Source organism: Suricata suricatta, chromosome 12, assembly GCF_006229205.1.
Source record: "Suricata suricatta isolate VVHF042 chromosome 12, meerkat_22Aug2017_6uvM2_HiC, whole genome shotgun sequence".
In the NCBI taxonomy this organism is placed as follows: Eukaryota; Metazoa; Chordata; class Mammalia; order Carnivora; family Herpestidae; genus Suricata; species Suricata suricatta.
This window is the reverse complement of record NC_043711.1, coordinates 62873775-62888358: the sequence shown is the minus strand read 5'-3', so window position 1 is coordinate 62888358 and position 14584 is coordinate 62873775. Positions and strand designations below refer to the sequence as shown.

The following is a 14584-nucleotide window of genomic DNA, read 5'->3' as shown; positions in this document are numbered from 1 at the left end:
AGACTGCGCGTCCTCCTCTGAGCGCCGCATCTCGGAGTTGCAGGTGAGACGAGTAGCGCTGGCCACCCAGCGGGGTCGGGGTTCAGGGCGTCAGGGGCGCACCCTATATTAGTCTCCTAGACTGAGATGATCGTGTGAGGACGGGTGGGTTGTCGAACCGTGGCTCCGGGAAGGGGAATGGGAACAAAGCTCCGGTTGGGACGCTTTGGGGTGCGGAGGAAGAGAGGCAGGCCAGAAAACTACCATTCCCAGTATGCTAAGGGGGTGAGCTGCCGCGTTCCTAGGTAGCCCGGCGCCGCGTTGCATTCTAGGCTTTGTAGTCTCTGAGGTCCAGTCCTCTTCCTCTCTGCACAGTTGTGCACAAATAAACTTGAAAGCTTGTAATTAAAAATAACTGAAGGTATTTTAAAACCAGATAATATAAAAATAAAAATGAATCATCATAGTACTGGCAAATAAGCCATCCTTGTGGTCAGATAAACAGATGTTTAAGTTTTCTGTGAATATACCATAATTGCATAAATTCTCTTAGCTCAATGTTCTTAACTATGAGATGAAAATAATAGTATCTATCTTATTAGGATTAAAGAGAAAATCTATGTAAAGTTCTCGGTAAATGATAGCTGGTATAATTCTTGGCCTGTCTTCAAAACAGAAAAATTATATGCAAGCAAATGGTTAAGAGAATTTAAAAAAAAAAAAAAAGACTTTTTATTTTACAGCAGTTTTAGGTTCAAAGAAAAGTTAAATGGAGGTACATAGAATTCCTGTTTCTCACGCCTGACAGACCCTCTCCCCCGAACTGTGACTGTTCCCCACCAGAGTGGTACATATGTTACAGGTGATGAACCTACATTGACACATCATTATCATCCTAAGTTCACAGTTAACATTAGGGTTCCCTCTTAGTGTTGTAGATTCTATGGGACTTAATGGCCTGTATCTACCATCATAGCATGGTAAAGAACAGTTTCACCATCCTAAAAATCCTTTGTGCTCTATCTATTTATTTCTTCCTCCTCCTTTGCCTTCTACAACTACTGATTTTTAAAAAAATTGTCTCCATAGTTTTGCCTTTTCCAGAATGTCTTATCATTGGGGTTGTATAGAATGTAGCCTTTCCAGATTGGTTTCTTTCACTTGGTAATATACATTTAAGATTCCTTCATGTCTTTTCATGGCGTGAAAAGCTCGTTGCTTAAGAAATTTTGACAATTGCAAGTCTCCTTTGGTGTTTGGTAAAAATATTTATAAATGTGTGTGCGTGTGTGTGTGTGTGTGTGTGTGTGTGTGTATTTTATGTATTTAGAACAATTATGTCTACCTCTATAAGAAGTCCTTTTGAAAAACAGCTAGGCTTATTTCCCAAACTGAAGTCATTTGTAACCAATATGAAAATATTTGTCATAGCTTTGTACTACCTATTTTTTAAGTAGTCTCACTTTTCAAATTTTAAATGAACTGAATGCAATTTTATATCACTGTAATAAAGTCACCCAACAAAATAAACAAATAGCTATTAAGATAAAAAGATGTTTCCCTTAAGTGATTTCCCTTAAATTTGTAATTTTACATAACTGATTTAACAAAGTTTAATGTTAATCATCACTAGCCTCCTCTCAGAGCCATAAACACCTTAGAATGTTTTATTTCTGATTGCCCTCCTTCCGTCTCACAGGTTTTTATTGTCTGGTAATTTAGTGCAGTTTTTGTTTTTAAAGCAAAATTTATCATCCTCATTACTTTTCTTGTTGCCATCAATACTTCTTTAGACACACCTGCATGTTAACTTGTCTCTACCCAACATTTTATCTTATGTTTCATTCCTCTCTGATTTTAATTTTATTATTCCCAGTACATCTTTTTAGGAGTTCTTTCAACCAGATTCTTTGGTAATTTCTTTTTATCTTTGTAGTAGTTTTCTTTTTTTAATCTTCATCTTTTAATGATTGTTTAGCTAGGCATAGAATTCTAGACTAACAGCTGTTTTTACCTTTGCTTGCATGTGCACACATCCACGCACACACACATGTGAGCAGAGGAGGGGCAGAGAGAGAAAATCCAAAGCACGCTCCATGCTGTCAGCGTGGAGACCAGCTCAGGGCTCCATCCCATGAACTGTGAGATGATGACCTGAGCTGAAATTAAGAGTCAGACACTTAACCAACTGAGCCCCTACCCCTACGTTTACTTTTTATTTTTTAATGTTTGTTTTTGAGAGAGTGCAAATGGGGGAGGGGCAGAGATGGGAGAACAGAAGATCCAAAGTGGGCTCTGCACTAACAGCAGAGAGCCCGATGTGAGGCTCTAACTCATGAACCATGAGATCATGACCCGAGCTGAAGGCAGACCACTCAACTGACTGAGCCATCCAGGTGCCCCCTCCCTTACCTTTACCTTTTTAAAGATACTATGATGGTGGTTGAGAAGCTGTAGCCCATAAACCAAATTCAGTCCATTGGGTATTTTGTATGACCCGTAAGCTATTAATTTTTTAAGACATTTTTAAACAATTGGAAAAATCATAAGAATATTTTAGGGCACACTAAAATTATATAAAAGTCAAATTGCAGTGTCCATGAGTAGAATTTTATTTATTCATGCTCATTTGTGTTCACATTGTCTCTGGCTGTTATGCTGTAATAGCAGAGTTGAGTAGTTGCACAAAGAGCATGTGGCTCAGAAGCCTAAAATATTTATCATCTGGCCATTTGCAGAGGGAGTTTGCCAACCCATGTACTACTGGCTCCTGTTGTTGCTGATGAGATATATACTTAGTCTAATTATTAGGCAGTTTCTCTTTTATCCAGTTGTTTTCAGGCTTTCTCTATTTTTAGTGTTTTGTAATTCTACTACCATATATTTAGGCTTTATTTTTATTTCCTGCTCTGAACTGAGGATCTAGGTCTTTCATCAATTCTAAAAAAATATTAGCCATTATTCTCAGACAATATTTTCTTTATTTTTTGAATTCCTATAAGACATTGATGAAATTCATCTAAGACATAATCTTTTCCTTCTGTCTTACATGTCTCTTAATTGTTTTCTATATTCTCTCTTTATTTCTCTGTGCTTCATCCTAGATCATTTCTTCATAGCTGCCTTCCAGTTCATTAATTTTCTTCAATCTTATCTAATATGTTTTTAACCCATCAATTAGCATAAAGTTTAATAATCATATTTTCTATTTTTATTTTTTTTAATTTTTTATGTCTTTTATTTATTTTTGAGAGACAGAGACAGTGCGAGCAGGGGAGGGTCAGAGAGAGAGGGAGGCACAGAATCTGAAGCAGGCTCCAGGCTCTGAGCTACCTGTCAGCACAGAGCCTGATGTGGGGCTCGAACCCACGAACCATGAGATCATGACCTGAGCCGAAGCCAGACGCTCAACCGACTGAGCCACCCAGGTGCCCCATATTTTCTATTTTTAAAGTTTCTGTTCTTTTTCATAATTACCCATTCTCATGACTTTTCTCTATATGTATTTCTAATAATTGTAAAGATACTTTTTTCATAGTGTCTTACATAGTCTATGATTTGAAATTCTTGGGGACTGGCATACTACACAGGTCCTATGGATTGGGGTGCACACCTGCTTTGATCTAGGATTTGGATTCCTCACAGTATTTTTGTTTTCTTCCCTTCTCTATCCAGAGCTATCAGTAGAGAAAGCTTCTTTGTCACTTGCAGGGGCTGGTAAGGTTCGTGGTTGTAGTCTCCTCATTTACCGAGAGGTCCACCCCTCCGAAGTCCAGGTTGTACACATAGTTTTACTTCCAGTTCTTGGTTTTGAATGAGGTGCCTGCTCTCCCCATAGGGGAATTGAGACTCTTACCCCAGACCCTGTATCACCGTTGATTGCTCCCTGAGCCACTGCATACAAAGTCATTGCCATCTGGGTGGGGCATTCCCCTTTGCGCTCTCTCTCTCTTCCTCCTTTCCTTGTTTCCTTTTTCTCCAAAGCTCAGCTTATGCTTTAAGATTTTATTAAACATTTTTATACATTTGTAGCATCAGCTTCTGACGTCATGTTTCACAAACAGGATGTCTCTTTCCAGTTTTGCTTTTAAGTTCAAACCAAAACCAGGCATGACAACATGCGGCCAGCTTTGACAGGAGTCCCACCCAAAGTAGGTAAAAGATATTTGCAAATATGAAAATCTGTTTTTTCTACTAATGTCACGTCTTTGCAGGAGGTACCTAGCTTCACATTCACAGGAGCTGTGGAAAATATTACTGAGTATTTAATTGCTCAGATGGTAGTCAGCAAGGTTCTGATTGCCTTCTTTGAAATAATACCATCATTTTATTGCTTGACGATGCTTCTCCCAGAGTTGGAGTGAGAAGGCCTTCAGCTGAGACACCCTCCATGGATTATCTCCCTACTGGTCTGTGGGGCCCATCCAGTGGATATTGTGTGTGTCCGATCCCCTACGGTAGAAGGTACTATCTGAAACTATAGACATGCCAAACTTCAAGGAGAGGAGACTTCAGTTGGGACAAAAGGATTTCATACCAGGATTTCAAATGAAAAAGTTCTAGAGATAGATAATAGTGATGATCATGTAACGATGTGAGTGTACTTCATGCCCCTGAATGGTACACTTAAAATGGTAAAAATGACAATTTTTTTGTTATGTACATTATGCCACAATAAAATAATCATGATTTCAATCATATGTATGTATGTATGTATATATGTGTGTGTGTGATTAATATATATATAATGTCTTTCACACCGAGAAGGTATTGCATTGGGAAGGTATAATGAAGGATGCATTGCTGTATTTAAAAATAACTTTTAAAATTAAATGTTAAGAAAGACTGACATTAGAGTAAGAACATGAAATCAAGAGGCGCCTGGGGAGCTCAGTCAGTTAAGCATCCAACTTCGACTCAGGTCATGATCTCGTGGTTTGTGAGTTTGAGCCCTGTGTCGGGTGCTGACAGCTTGGAGCCTGGATCCTGCTTCAGATTCTGTGTCTCCCTCTCTCTCTGCCCCTCCCTGCTCACTCTGTCTCTCTCTCTCTCTCAAAAGTAAACATTAAAAAAAGAGAACATGAAATCAGCTCATAATTGCAGCTGGGCTATGTAAAGCCATCTTAGAAATGAAATGGCAGGTCATCAAAACCTAACTGCCACTTTATGAAAGATGTGCTTGTTTATCTAAGAAAGAATGGGTCTATTGCAAAGGGGATTGATCAGTCCTGTGGTTGTCAACATGTAGAGGTGCCCAGGCAAACTGTGAAAATGCCACCTAGGCATTACCCATCTCTGGTTTCCTTGGCTTGATATCTCTGCAGTAGATGAAGGTCCTCCAGACCTTAGGAGCTTTGAGTGACTTCTTGAGGTCCACTATTATGAATCCTGAGAATGTTCATGTTCAATAGTAATAATGATGATATGGCTAATATTTAATGAGAACTTAACTACATGTCAAACACTACTTTCAGTGTTTTCATATAATAACTCATTTATAAAACCCTTTACAGTATGTATAGTATCTTTAATTTACAGATAAGCAAACTGAGGCACAGAGTTTAAGTGACTTGCTCAAGGCTACATAGCTAATGGGCGATAGAAACTGGGTCTCATCCCTGGTACCCTGATCCCACAGCATTTGTTCTTGGCTTCAGCCCCACGTAAACCAGCTGCTGATAGCTGGGCTTCCCCTGTAGTGGCCTGTGAGCAGAAGGTGGGTGGCCTGGTCGTGGCACAGGTGGAGGCTAAACCAGCTTCAAGAAATGTTTGTTCATTTCTATCTTCAGAGTATGAAGAAAATTTTGAGCCAGTATTTCTGATTTTGGAGATGTTCTGTAAACATCAAGGTTTTCTTCCCTTGCAAATGTGAAGATCTGCCATTCTGAGCTCACCTTTTTGCAAGGCGGGAGCTGAGGGTCCATGTGGCCCCCAGTTCACTTCAGCCACCCGATACCAAGGCTGTAAGACAAGGGCCAGATAGCACACCTTGTTCTTTCAAAGAGGAGGAAGTCAGACTTGTATTTAGCTTACAAGACTTGTTTGTTAACTGTCTGGGCTGCAGAAGCATCTAGACAGCTTGGCTGTTGACTTCCCCACTGTAAGTGAAGAAATTGCATTTTTGACTCCTTTCAGTTTCGGTGAGCTTGGACAATGTAGGACATGTGCAAGAGCTGGGTTTGCTTTGCAAGTGCTAATGCAGGCCCACACGAGCTGAGGGTGGTGTGAATTCACCAAGGAGAAAGCCGCGGGTAAGGATTCTTGGCTGCCACCTGCCATCTTTCTAAGTTCCCCTGCATGACCCACACCTTGCACCCTTAATATCTGAGTGTTGATGGTTAAGAGCAGTCAAACTTCAGTTAATGTGAACACCTGTGGGCCATGAGAGCAGGAGGACCCTCACCCGCAGAGGCAGCCTGAAGGCTACTGAAACAGGGGGAGTGACAGGGAGTTGGACTAGAAGCACATGCCAAATGTTCTGTTTCTGACCAAACTTGTGTGTCCTGAGTCAAGTCACTTCACTTCATGGGCCTCAGTTCCCTCATCTGATGAAGGAGGAGCTTCGTCCAGTGGTGTCTCAGATCCCTGCAGTGCTCAAGTTCATTGGTACTTTGTCCCATTGAAAACTGTGCAAGGGGGGCACCTGGGTGGCTCAGTCAGTTGGGCGTCTGACTTCAGCTCAGGTCATGATATTGCACTTTGTGAGTTCGAGCCCCGCGTGGGGCTCTGTGCTGACAGCTTGGAGCCTGGAGCCTGTTTCAGATTCTGTGTCTTCCCCCTCTCTCTGCCCCTCCCATGCTCATGCTCTGTCTCTGTCTCTCAATAATAAATAAAATTAAAAAAGAAAACTGTGCAAGGACATCTCTAAACAACAGCAATAACAACAAAAAGTCAAACGATGTAATACCGTGTTTTGAAAGAAAACCATACATACTATGTAATCCCAACACCAGTTGGCCAAGATCATCTACATGATAGACGTCAGAATCGTGGTTACTTTTGGAGAGGCGAAGGGAAGTGGGGGCTGCCATGAGGCAGCTTTCTACGGAGTTGGGAGTGCTTCATATTGTTCCTAGGGTCCAAACTGGTGAAAATTAATATGCCTGTTTCGAGCATACTGGCCAGTACCTAATAAAATGATTTTCCCTAGGAAAAAATAAACAAGGAAAAAGGAAGGAATGGAGGGACAGACAGAGGGAGGAAAGAAACACACACACACACACACACACACACACACACACACACACACACACACACACACACACACACACACTGAGACATTGAGAGATTGAAATCAGTTTGTAGTCTGCTGTCCCTGTCAGCAGCATTCCCCAAAGTGTCCTTCTGGAACATTAGACTCTCTAATGTCACTGTCATTAGAAATTCTTCTCAGAAAGGGCATGGGAAAGGCTGGGAAAGGAGACACTTTATTATGGAACTTCTCAAATACTTTAATGGGCATAGTGGCCCCTCAGGAAGGCCATCATAAGCAGCATTTCCTACATTTAATTGACCAAAGAACTTTTTTTTTTGTCTCAAAATATCAGAACTGTTGCTTCTCAGGGCTTCAGTTTGGGGAAGTCTGTTTGGAACATGGGCAGAAGCTGTAACTCTTGACCACATGCCATGGAGGCCAATTAAATAAAGAAGATTCTGAATCAATCAATAACTCCTTTCAATGTTTTTCCATCCTATTGTTAGAATATTTTAAACCAGCTTTGTTTGAAACAAAGAGTACAGTTGCAGACATTTCTAGATGGGCCAGTTCTCAGAAACATCGTTCTCCTGGAGAGACGTACATCGGCTGGTTGGCCACCCCCCAGGGGAAACTGTGTCCCACCAGCACTGAAATTCCACATTCATTCCGACCATATGGAAATTGAATTCATGTCCAATTTTGTAAGTACTGTAACTGGACAGGCTCGTCACCTCAGATTAACTGTGGACTGTTTTGTCTTTTTGGGACAGGATAAAAAATGTCAGTGCTCACTTCTCCAAGAGGAAAGGTAGAAGTGGTTCATTGCCGAAGAACAGAATCACAGGATATTTATTGTATCAAAAACCTCATTAGGAAATTTACCCAGAAGCTGTTTGGGAGGCTTAATATCACCTATCTTCTGTAAGTATGTAGCTAAGTAACCTAGGAATGTTTATCCATGTTCTCACACTAGGAAGAGACCCTACTCCTTTGTCCATATGGGGCTTATGATGAGGAAGTGGCAGCAAGAAAATCTGTCCTGTGGAGCAGATCACCAGGAACAATCAGCCTCTAAGTAACAGCCTGCAGGATGAAAGGGTTTCTCGTGGCCTTTGGACTCAGGCGAACTTGGGTTCAAATCTCAACGGCCTCTTCCACTAGTAGAATCTTGGGATAAGTTAATCATATCATCTGCCAACTCTGAGCATTTATTTTCTGTCAGGCTCTATGCTTTGTCAATGTTTTTTTTTTTTTTTTAAACAACCCAGAGGTAGCCACTAACCTGCCCATTTTACAGATCAGAAAATGGAGGCCTGCCCAAGGTACAGTTAACAGTTGGGTCTAATCAGATGTCTAGAAGGACATGATGGGCATTGGAAGAGGCCAGCATTTGAAGAGATCATGGCTGACAGCTAGAGCTTCCCAGAATTGTTGAAAAGTACCAATTCTTAGATCCAGAAAACTCAGTGAATCCCAAACAGAATAAATACATAGAGAGATCTGCAGCGAAGCCCATCATAATGAAACAGCAACACGCCAAAGCTAAAGATAAAATTTGAAAAGTAATTAGGGAGAAAAGACAAATTGCCTGCAAACAATTGAAAACTAGGTTAATGATGATTTCTCACTAGCAAGCAGGATAGCCAGAGGATAGTAGAACACTTTCAGTATTGGAGAGAAAATAGCAGCAAACTAAATTGTGTACCCAGTGAAACAATTTTTCAATACCTAGGGGGAAATGGATACATTTTCAAACAAATACCGAGTTAGTTTACCAGTGAAATCTGAATAAAGGAAATTCCTCAGAATATACTCTAGGCAAAAGGATGAATTTCTTAGCTGGAAAGCTAAGATACAAGAAGGAAAGTAAACAAATATATGTGTAAATATGTTGGTAACTCTAAGAAGAAAATCAAACTTGTATAAAGTAATAATGATAATGATAATGATATAATATAGATGTTAAATATAAATAATAAGTTATATGATGTAAGTAATAGGTAAAATATAGAACATAAATAGATGAATTGGCAGGTGCATGATTAGAATGAAAGTACTCTTAAGGTATAATTCAGAAGGAGGGTAATATTCAAAGATTCTCCCCCTCCTCTGAGGAAACACACAGGTAGGCATGTTGTGGGGTAAGTTGGCAAGTTTTATTAAAAGACATCAAAGAAGACCTAAGTAAATGAAGAGGTTATATAATGTTCTTGGATAGGAATGTTCAATACTGTAAAGAAGTCAATTCTCCAATCAAAATCCTAATAGGATTATTTGTTGAAGTTGACAATATGTGTGTGAATTTATATGAGAGAGCCAAGGGCCAGAGCCATTTGAAAGAAGAAAATAAGGTGAGGAGGTTTGCCCAACTAAAGATTCACAGTAGGCCTAGTAATCAGGACAGTGTTGTAATGGACAAGGAATCAGAGCTCCCGAGACAGACCCACACATACATGAAAACTGGGTGACCAAGCCAGTGGAGAAAGAATGTACCATTCAATTAATGGTGTTGGGACAATTTGTTACCCATATGGAAAAGGGAATAAATGTAAATACCAACCTCATGTCATACAAAAAAAGGATAAAAGCAATTCTGGGTGAATTTATGATTTAAGTGTGGAAAGCAGCTAAATTGTTGAGAGAATCTCCTAGATTCCAAATTCATTTTTCCAGCTTCTTGGTGGATGTCACCCCTTGGATACCAAGTAGGTACTTCACAGCTAGCATGATCATCACCTGCCTCCCACTACCCCATGTTTTCCCCATCTTGGTAACTCTAACAACTCCAACCTTTCAGTTGCTTAGACCAAAAGCCTTGGTGTCACCTTCATACTTGCTCTTACCTCCCACACCAGCAAAGCTGTCTGCTCCACCTACAGAATATATCCAGAAGCTGCCTTTTCTTGTTTCTCCTGCCACAGTCCAAGGCTGGTGTGCTTGAGTGTTACCACTGCCCCCCTCTGGTCTCTGCTTCCACCTTAGCATCAGTCCTCATGTGTTCCTCCCTCCGTCCCTGGATCATTATTCTCAACGTAATAGCCAGAGTGACACCATTCACACCAACTGGACCCTATTGTGCTCCTGTTCAAAGCCCTCCACTGGTCTGCTACATCCCTACCAGGATCTGGTGTGGAGCCTACCCTTTTCCTTTCTTACCTCACCTCCCTTGAGTTCCACTGAGTTCCTTTGTTTTTCCCAGAGTACCCCAGGTACACCTCACATCTGTGCCTCATTCTACTGTTACACAGGAGTCCCTGTTGCACCTGCACACACCCTTTATTTTTCTTGACAGCCCTTGTCCCCACCTGACATTCTGTGCATTTTAGTTTAGTTTAGATTTTTTTTTTTAATTGGGCTGCCTCCATCCATTAGAACATCAGCTCCATGAGGGCAGGAATCTTTGCCTGTTCTCTGCTGTATACCTGGAGCCAGAAAAGGCTTGACACTTGGTGTGAATTTCATAAATGTTTGTTGCATGAATGAATAAATTCACTGCTAGCCATGTGATTGTGCATAACCTTCCTAAGCCTTAGCTTAGCCTTAGCCACATTATACACGATCAGTGAATAACCTCATCTGTGAAATGAACAGTTGTACCTAATTCATAGGGTGAGTGGGACAGTGAAAATAGTTATCAAATACAGTGTAATGCCTAGCTCCTAGGAGATGCTCTGGCTCTGCCTATAAGGGAGCAGGGAGCAGGGTCAGATAGAGGCAAGCTTTTCTATTCTCCTTCTATTCCTTACTCAGCAACTAGGGAGCCATAGAACAGTGTGAGGCACACTTTATGAGTACAGTGGAATTCTCTTTCGTATATACACTAAAGGGAAACAACAGACTTCAAAACGTGGTACAAAGGGAGGCATGATTGCCTTTGAGACGGAAAAGCACGTAGCAGGGGCCACGGTAAACCGTAACGAGTCTTGAATCTTTACCACGTGAATAAATTTCTGCATGTGAATAAATTATAACTCCCCAGCTTGGTAGCAAGGGTGCACTCCTGACTTGCCCCTCTTGGGGTGAATATGTCACAGTCAGCCTGAGCAGGAGGGGACGTGATCACCAGTGAGCATGTGATAAGTTGCCAAGGGCCCAGCCTTTCACGGGGTATTCAGAACATGGCATATGGGGTGAGGGTGCTGTTACAACTGGGGCTTTCTACAGATTTTTTTTTTCAAAAACCTTCCACAAATCTGTTTTCTCAAATTCTACACAGAGTCACATACTAATTACCTGAAAGTTCTTGATAGCCGGTTGTTTCCAACGAATAGCTTTGTGTCCCTACTGGGTCTTGGAGCAGCTGTCACAGCACCTAAATCCACATGTCTAATGTGTTTATATCTTTTTTGAATTGACAGGTAAGAAAAGTATAACTTACACCATGTGAGAGTGGAGTAGTGGATGTTTTTTTATGTTAAAATGGGACCCTAATAACTAAAAAGTTTGTGACCTACCTCAAAAGCCAGCATATCTTCAGAAGTAAAGTAAATTTACCTTAAGGGGTGCCTGGGTGGCTCAGTCGGTTAAGCATTCAGCTCTTGATTTCAGCTTAGGTCTCGATCTCAGGGTTATGAGTTCAAGCCCCGCATTGTGCTTCACACTGGGTGTGAAGCCTACTTAAAAAGTAAGTTTACATTTTCATCATATACACCAAATGGCTGCTATCCAGCCCGTGCAGTCTTTCATTTTTCATGTTAGGTAACTCCCATCTCCTTTTGCCAGGCCAACCCTAAGACTTCGAGCTGGTGGTTTCTATTCTAGTTTATTGAATTTTGTTATATTAGCTGCCAGCTCAGTCACAGATACAGGAATGAACATAACTTACCTCACCTAAAAACTCTGCTAAATGTTAGGGAGAAAATGAGAAGATTTGGCAGAGCAGATGAGTGGGGAAAGGGGCCAAAAGAATCGGCTACATCAGGTGCACATGTCACAGGGCAGGGGGCTTCGGGGAGGGGGGAGGGTGGCAGAAACCGCAATAGGCTCTGGAACACCCAGATCTGTGTTATTTGTGATGCTTAATAAAGTAAAATGAGGATACAGTTTCACCAGGATTTCCATCAAGTGTAGTTAAATTAAATGGATTTTGGCTGAACTTGGAAAATTCTCTAAACAAGTGAACAAATGAGACATTACTTTAATGACAATAACTCTGATTTCACTTGCTGGATAATATCCTTGAGCTTTAATGTATTTTGTATGAAGTGTGTGTGTGTGTGTGTGTGTGTGTGTGTGTGTGTGTGTATTTTTAAATTTGGCTCATTTCAAAGAATAATTGTAAATCCAACTTTTAAAAACGAGCCTCCCTCTACCTTTTCCCTCATCTCTCTTCTTTGCTCTTGCAGTGATTTTTGTCTGTCCCATAGAGGACTAATGTTAAGAGGTAATAAGAACTGGAAATTATATATACAAAATAAGAATGCTACAAAAGTTACTTTCTTGTACTCGGTCATTTGGAAATTGAAGTGCATTTTCCCATTGAAACGAAGTTATTCATGGCTGGCTTCCCAGGCCCACCCACAAAAGCCTATTTAATCTATAATGTCTGTGCAGTATAGTACTGTGCTAATTGTACTACGGAACCCAACCACCACTCTAGGTTCCCATGGATAAATGTGTTTCAAGTTCACACTGGGATTCCAAGAACACATTTCCCTTGTTTCCCTGAGGGGATGGCAGATGCCACTTCCTCCTTCATCATCATTGTTGGGGCCCTTGCCCTAGACATTTTCGGATCTGGACTAGAGTGAGGACTATCGCTGTGGAGCAGTAGGTCATGGCTCTGAGAACCTCGGGCAGAGGAGCCCTGAGGACCAAGAGCTGGAGGGAGCCTCTGCAGGAGTGGGAAGAGGGGCAGGGCTTCAGCAAATCAGAATGGAGAGGTTGGAGGGGTGCATCCTTTTGCTAATGAATCCCCTGTGTGGATAGTATATTCTTGAGACCTGAGGGCAGCCTACTGCCTTCTTTGCATGATAGCCAGGGCTAAGGTGATGTCTTTGGGGCAGGGTCACCCAGAAGGAGTCCCCCATGGCTGAAGAGCGGGCTTCCTATGAGAGGCCAGTGACTTTAAGCACTGAGATCAACATCCCCAGTGGTTCCTGAAGATGCCTATGCCTCTGGTAGTGCTCAAGGTGATTTGTCTCAATACACGCAAGAACAATTTTTGTTCTAAATGTATATTTTTATAGTTTTCTTCTATTTATGGCAACACATACTGGTTTTCTATTTGTGATTTTGTCATACATTTCCTATTGAGAAAGTCTTATTTAAGCCAAAGTGAACTTATTTGAAGAAAAAAAAATTAAGTACAGAAAGTGCATGGATGTGAGACTGAACTTTTGTGAATGGATTTAATAAAAGGATATGCTGTCAAGAGGGTGAGAAAAGCAGACTACAAGCAGTATGGGTTGTGTGAGTCTACGTAAAACACACAAAGTACATTCTATTTGATGGTCACTTTTAAAAAGGAGAGAAGTCTGGTGAGATAGACACCAAAATACTAACAGCGTTTGGTTGTCTACAGGAGGTGGTATTGGGGATGATTTTCCCAGTTGTTTTTCTATTCTTGTGAGTACTTTCTGTTTTTGATTGGAGTCACAATTCATTGCTTTTATGATGAAAGTATAACTGGAAAGCATATAGCACTTTCCCTCTATTCTCTCCATTATCTTTTCTCTTCTTTCTTTAGTCACATGCTATCTTCTTAGTTTTGAAGGAACATTTACATCTTTTTCTTCCAACTTAAGATACAAGTAGATTTCACTCAGTTGAAAAAGTGAAAACTGTGTCTCAATTTGCATACAAATGGTTCTCCATGTAGTAAATTGTTTGCTATCTCTAAGTCAGAGTTCTTTCTATCATGCTGTGCCACATGACAGTGGCAAAGTTGGGAAGGACCATCAAGATGTCCCTTTGGGATAGCCACCAGAGTAAGAGTTGGAAGACCTTGCTTCTCCTCACTTGTGTTTATTAAACTTGCTCTGTGGCCTTAGCTTAAGCCAGACCCCTCAAGGTCTCCATTTCTGCAGCTGGATCAAGTGATTGATTCTCATATCCCATAAGAATCCATTAGCCTAGGGGGATGGACTTAGGGTTTGGAAGAATTGGCTTAGATGGCTGACAGGTGGGGCTAAACTCTCAGCCTCACTGTTTTGTGTGGGTGACCAACTCAACCCAGTTTGCTTAGGACTTGTTGCCCTAACAGCCTGTGTCTTGGGGACCTTCTCAGTCCAAGGCAAACCTGGACAGTTGGCCACTCTAGGCTGTATATGTTTAGGCCAAACCAGTGGAATTGGCAATATGGAAATGATAAGGAAGAGTGCAGCCAATTTCCCCAATCTCCAAGGGAAGGGTATTGGACACTTCATGGAAGTATAACACCTTTCTAATGAAGTGTAGTTTTCAATA

General features: G+C 41.2%; 1 protein-coding gene across 3 annotated transcripts in view; it reads left to right on the top strand.

The window, feature by feature from the left end:
* Positions 1–14584, top strand: part of CFAP61 (cilia and flagella associated protein 61) — a 278328-nt gene continuing 263744 nt past the window's right edge. For all 3 annotated transcript variants that reach the window (XM_029918146.1, XM_029918148.1, XM_029918147.1), the window contains exons 1-2: positions 1–43; positions 7948–8098. In XM_029918146.1, the coding sequence (XP_029774006.1) occupies positions 7956–8098 (143 nt within the window). In that variant the 5' untranslated portion in view covers positions 1–43; positions 7948–7955. The remainder of the gene's footprint in view (positions 44–7947; positions 8099–14584) is intronic.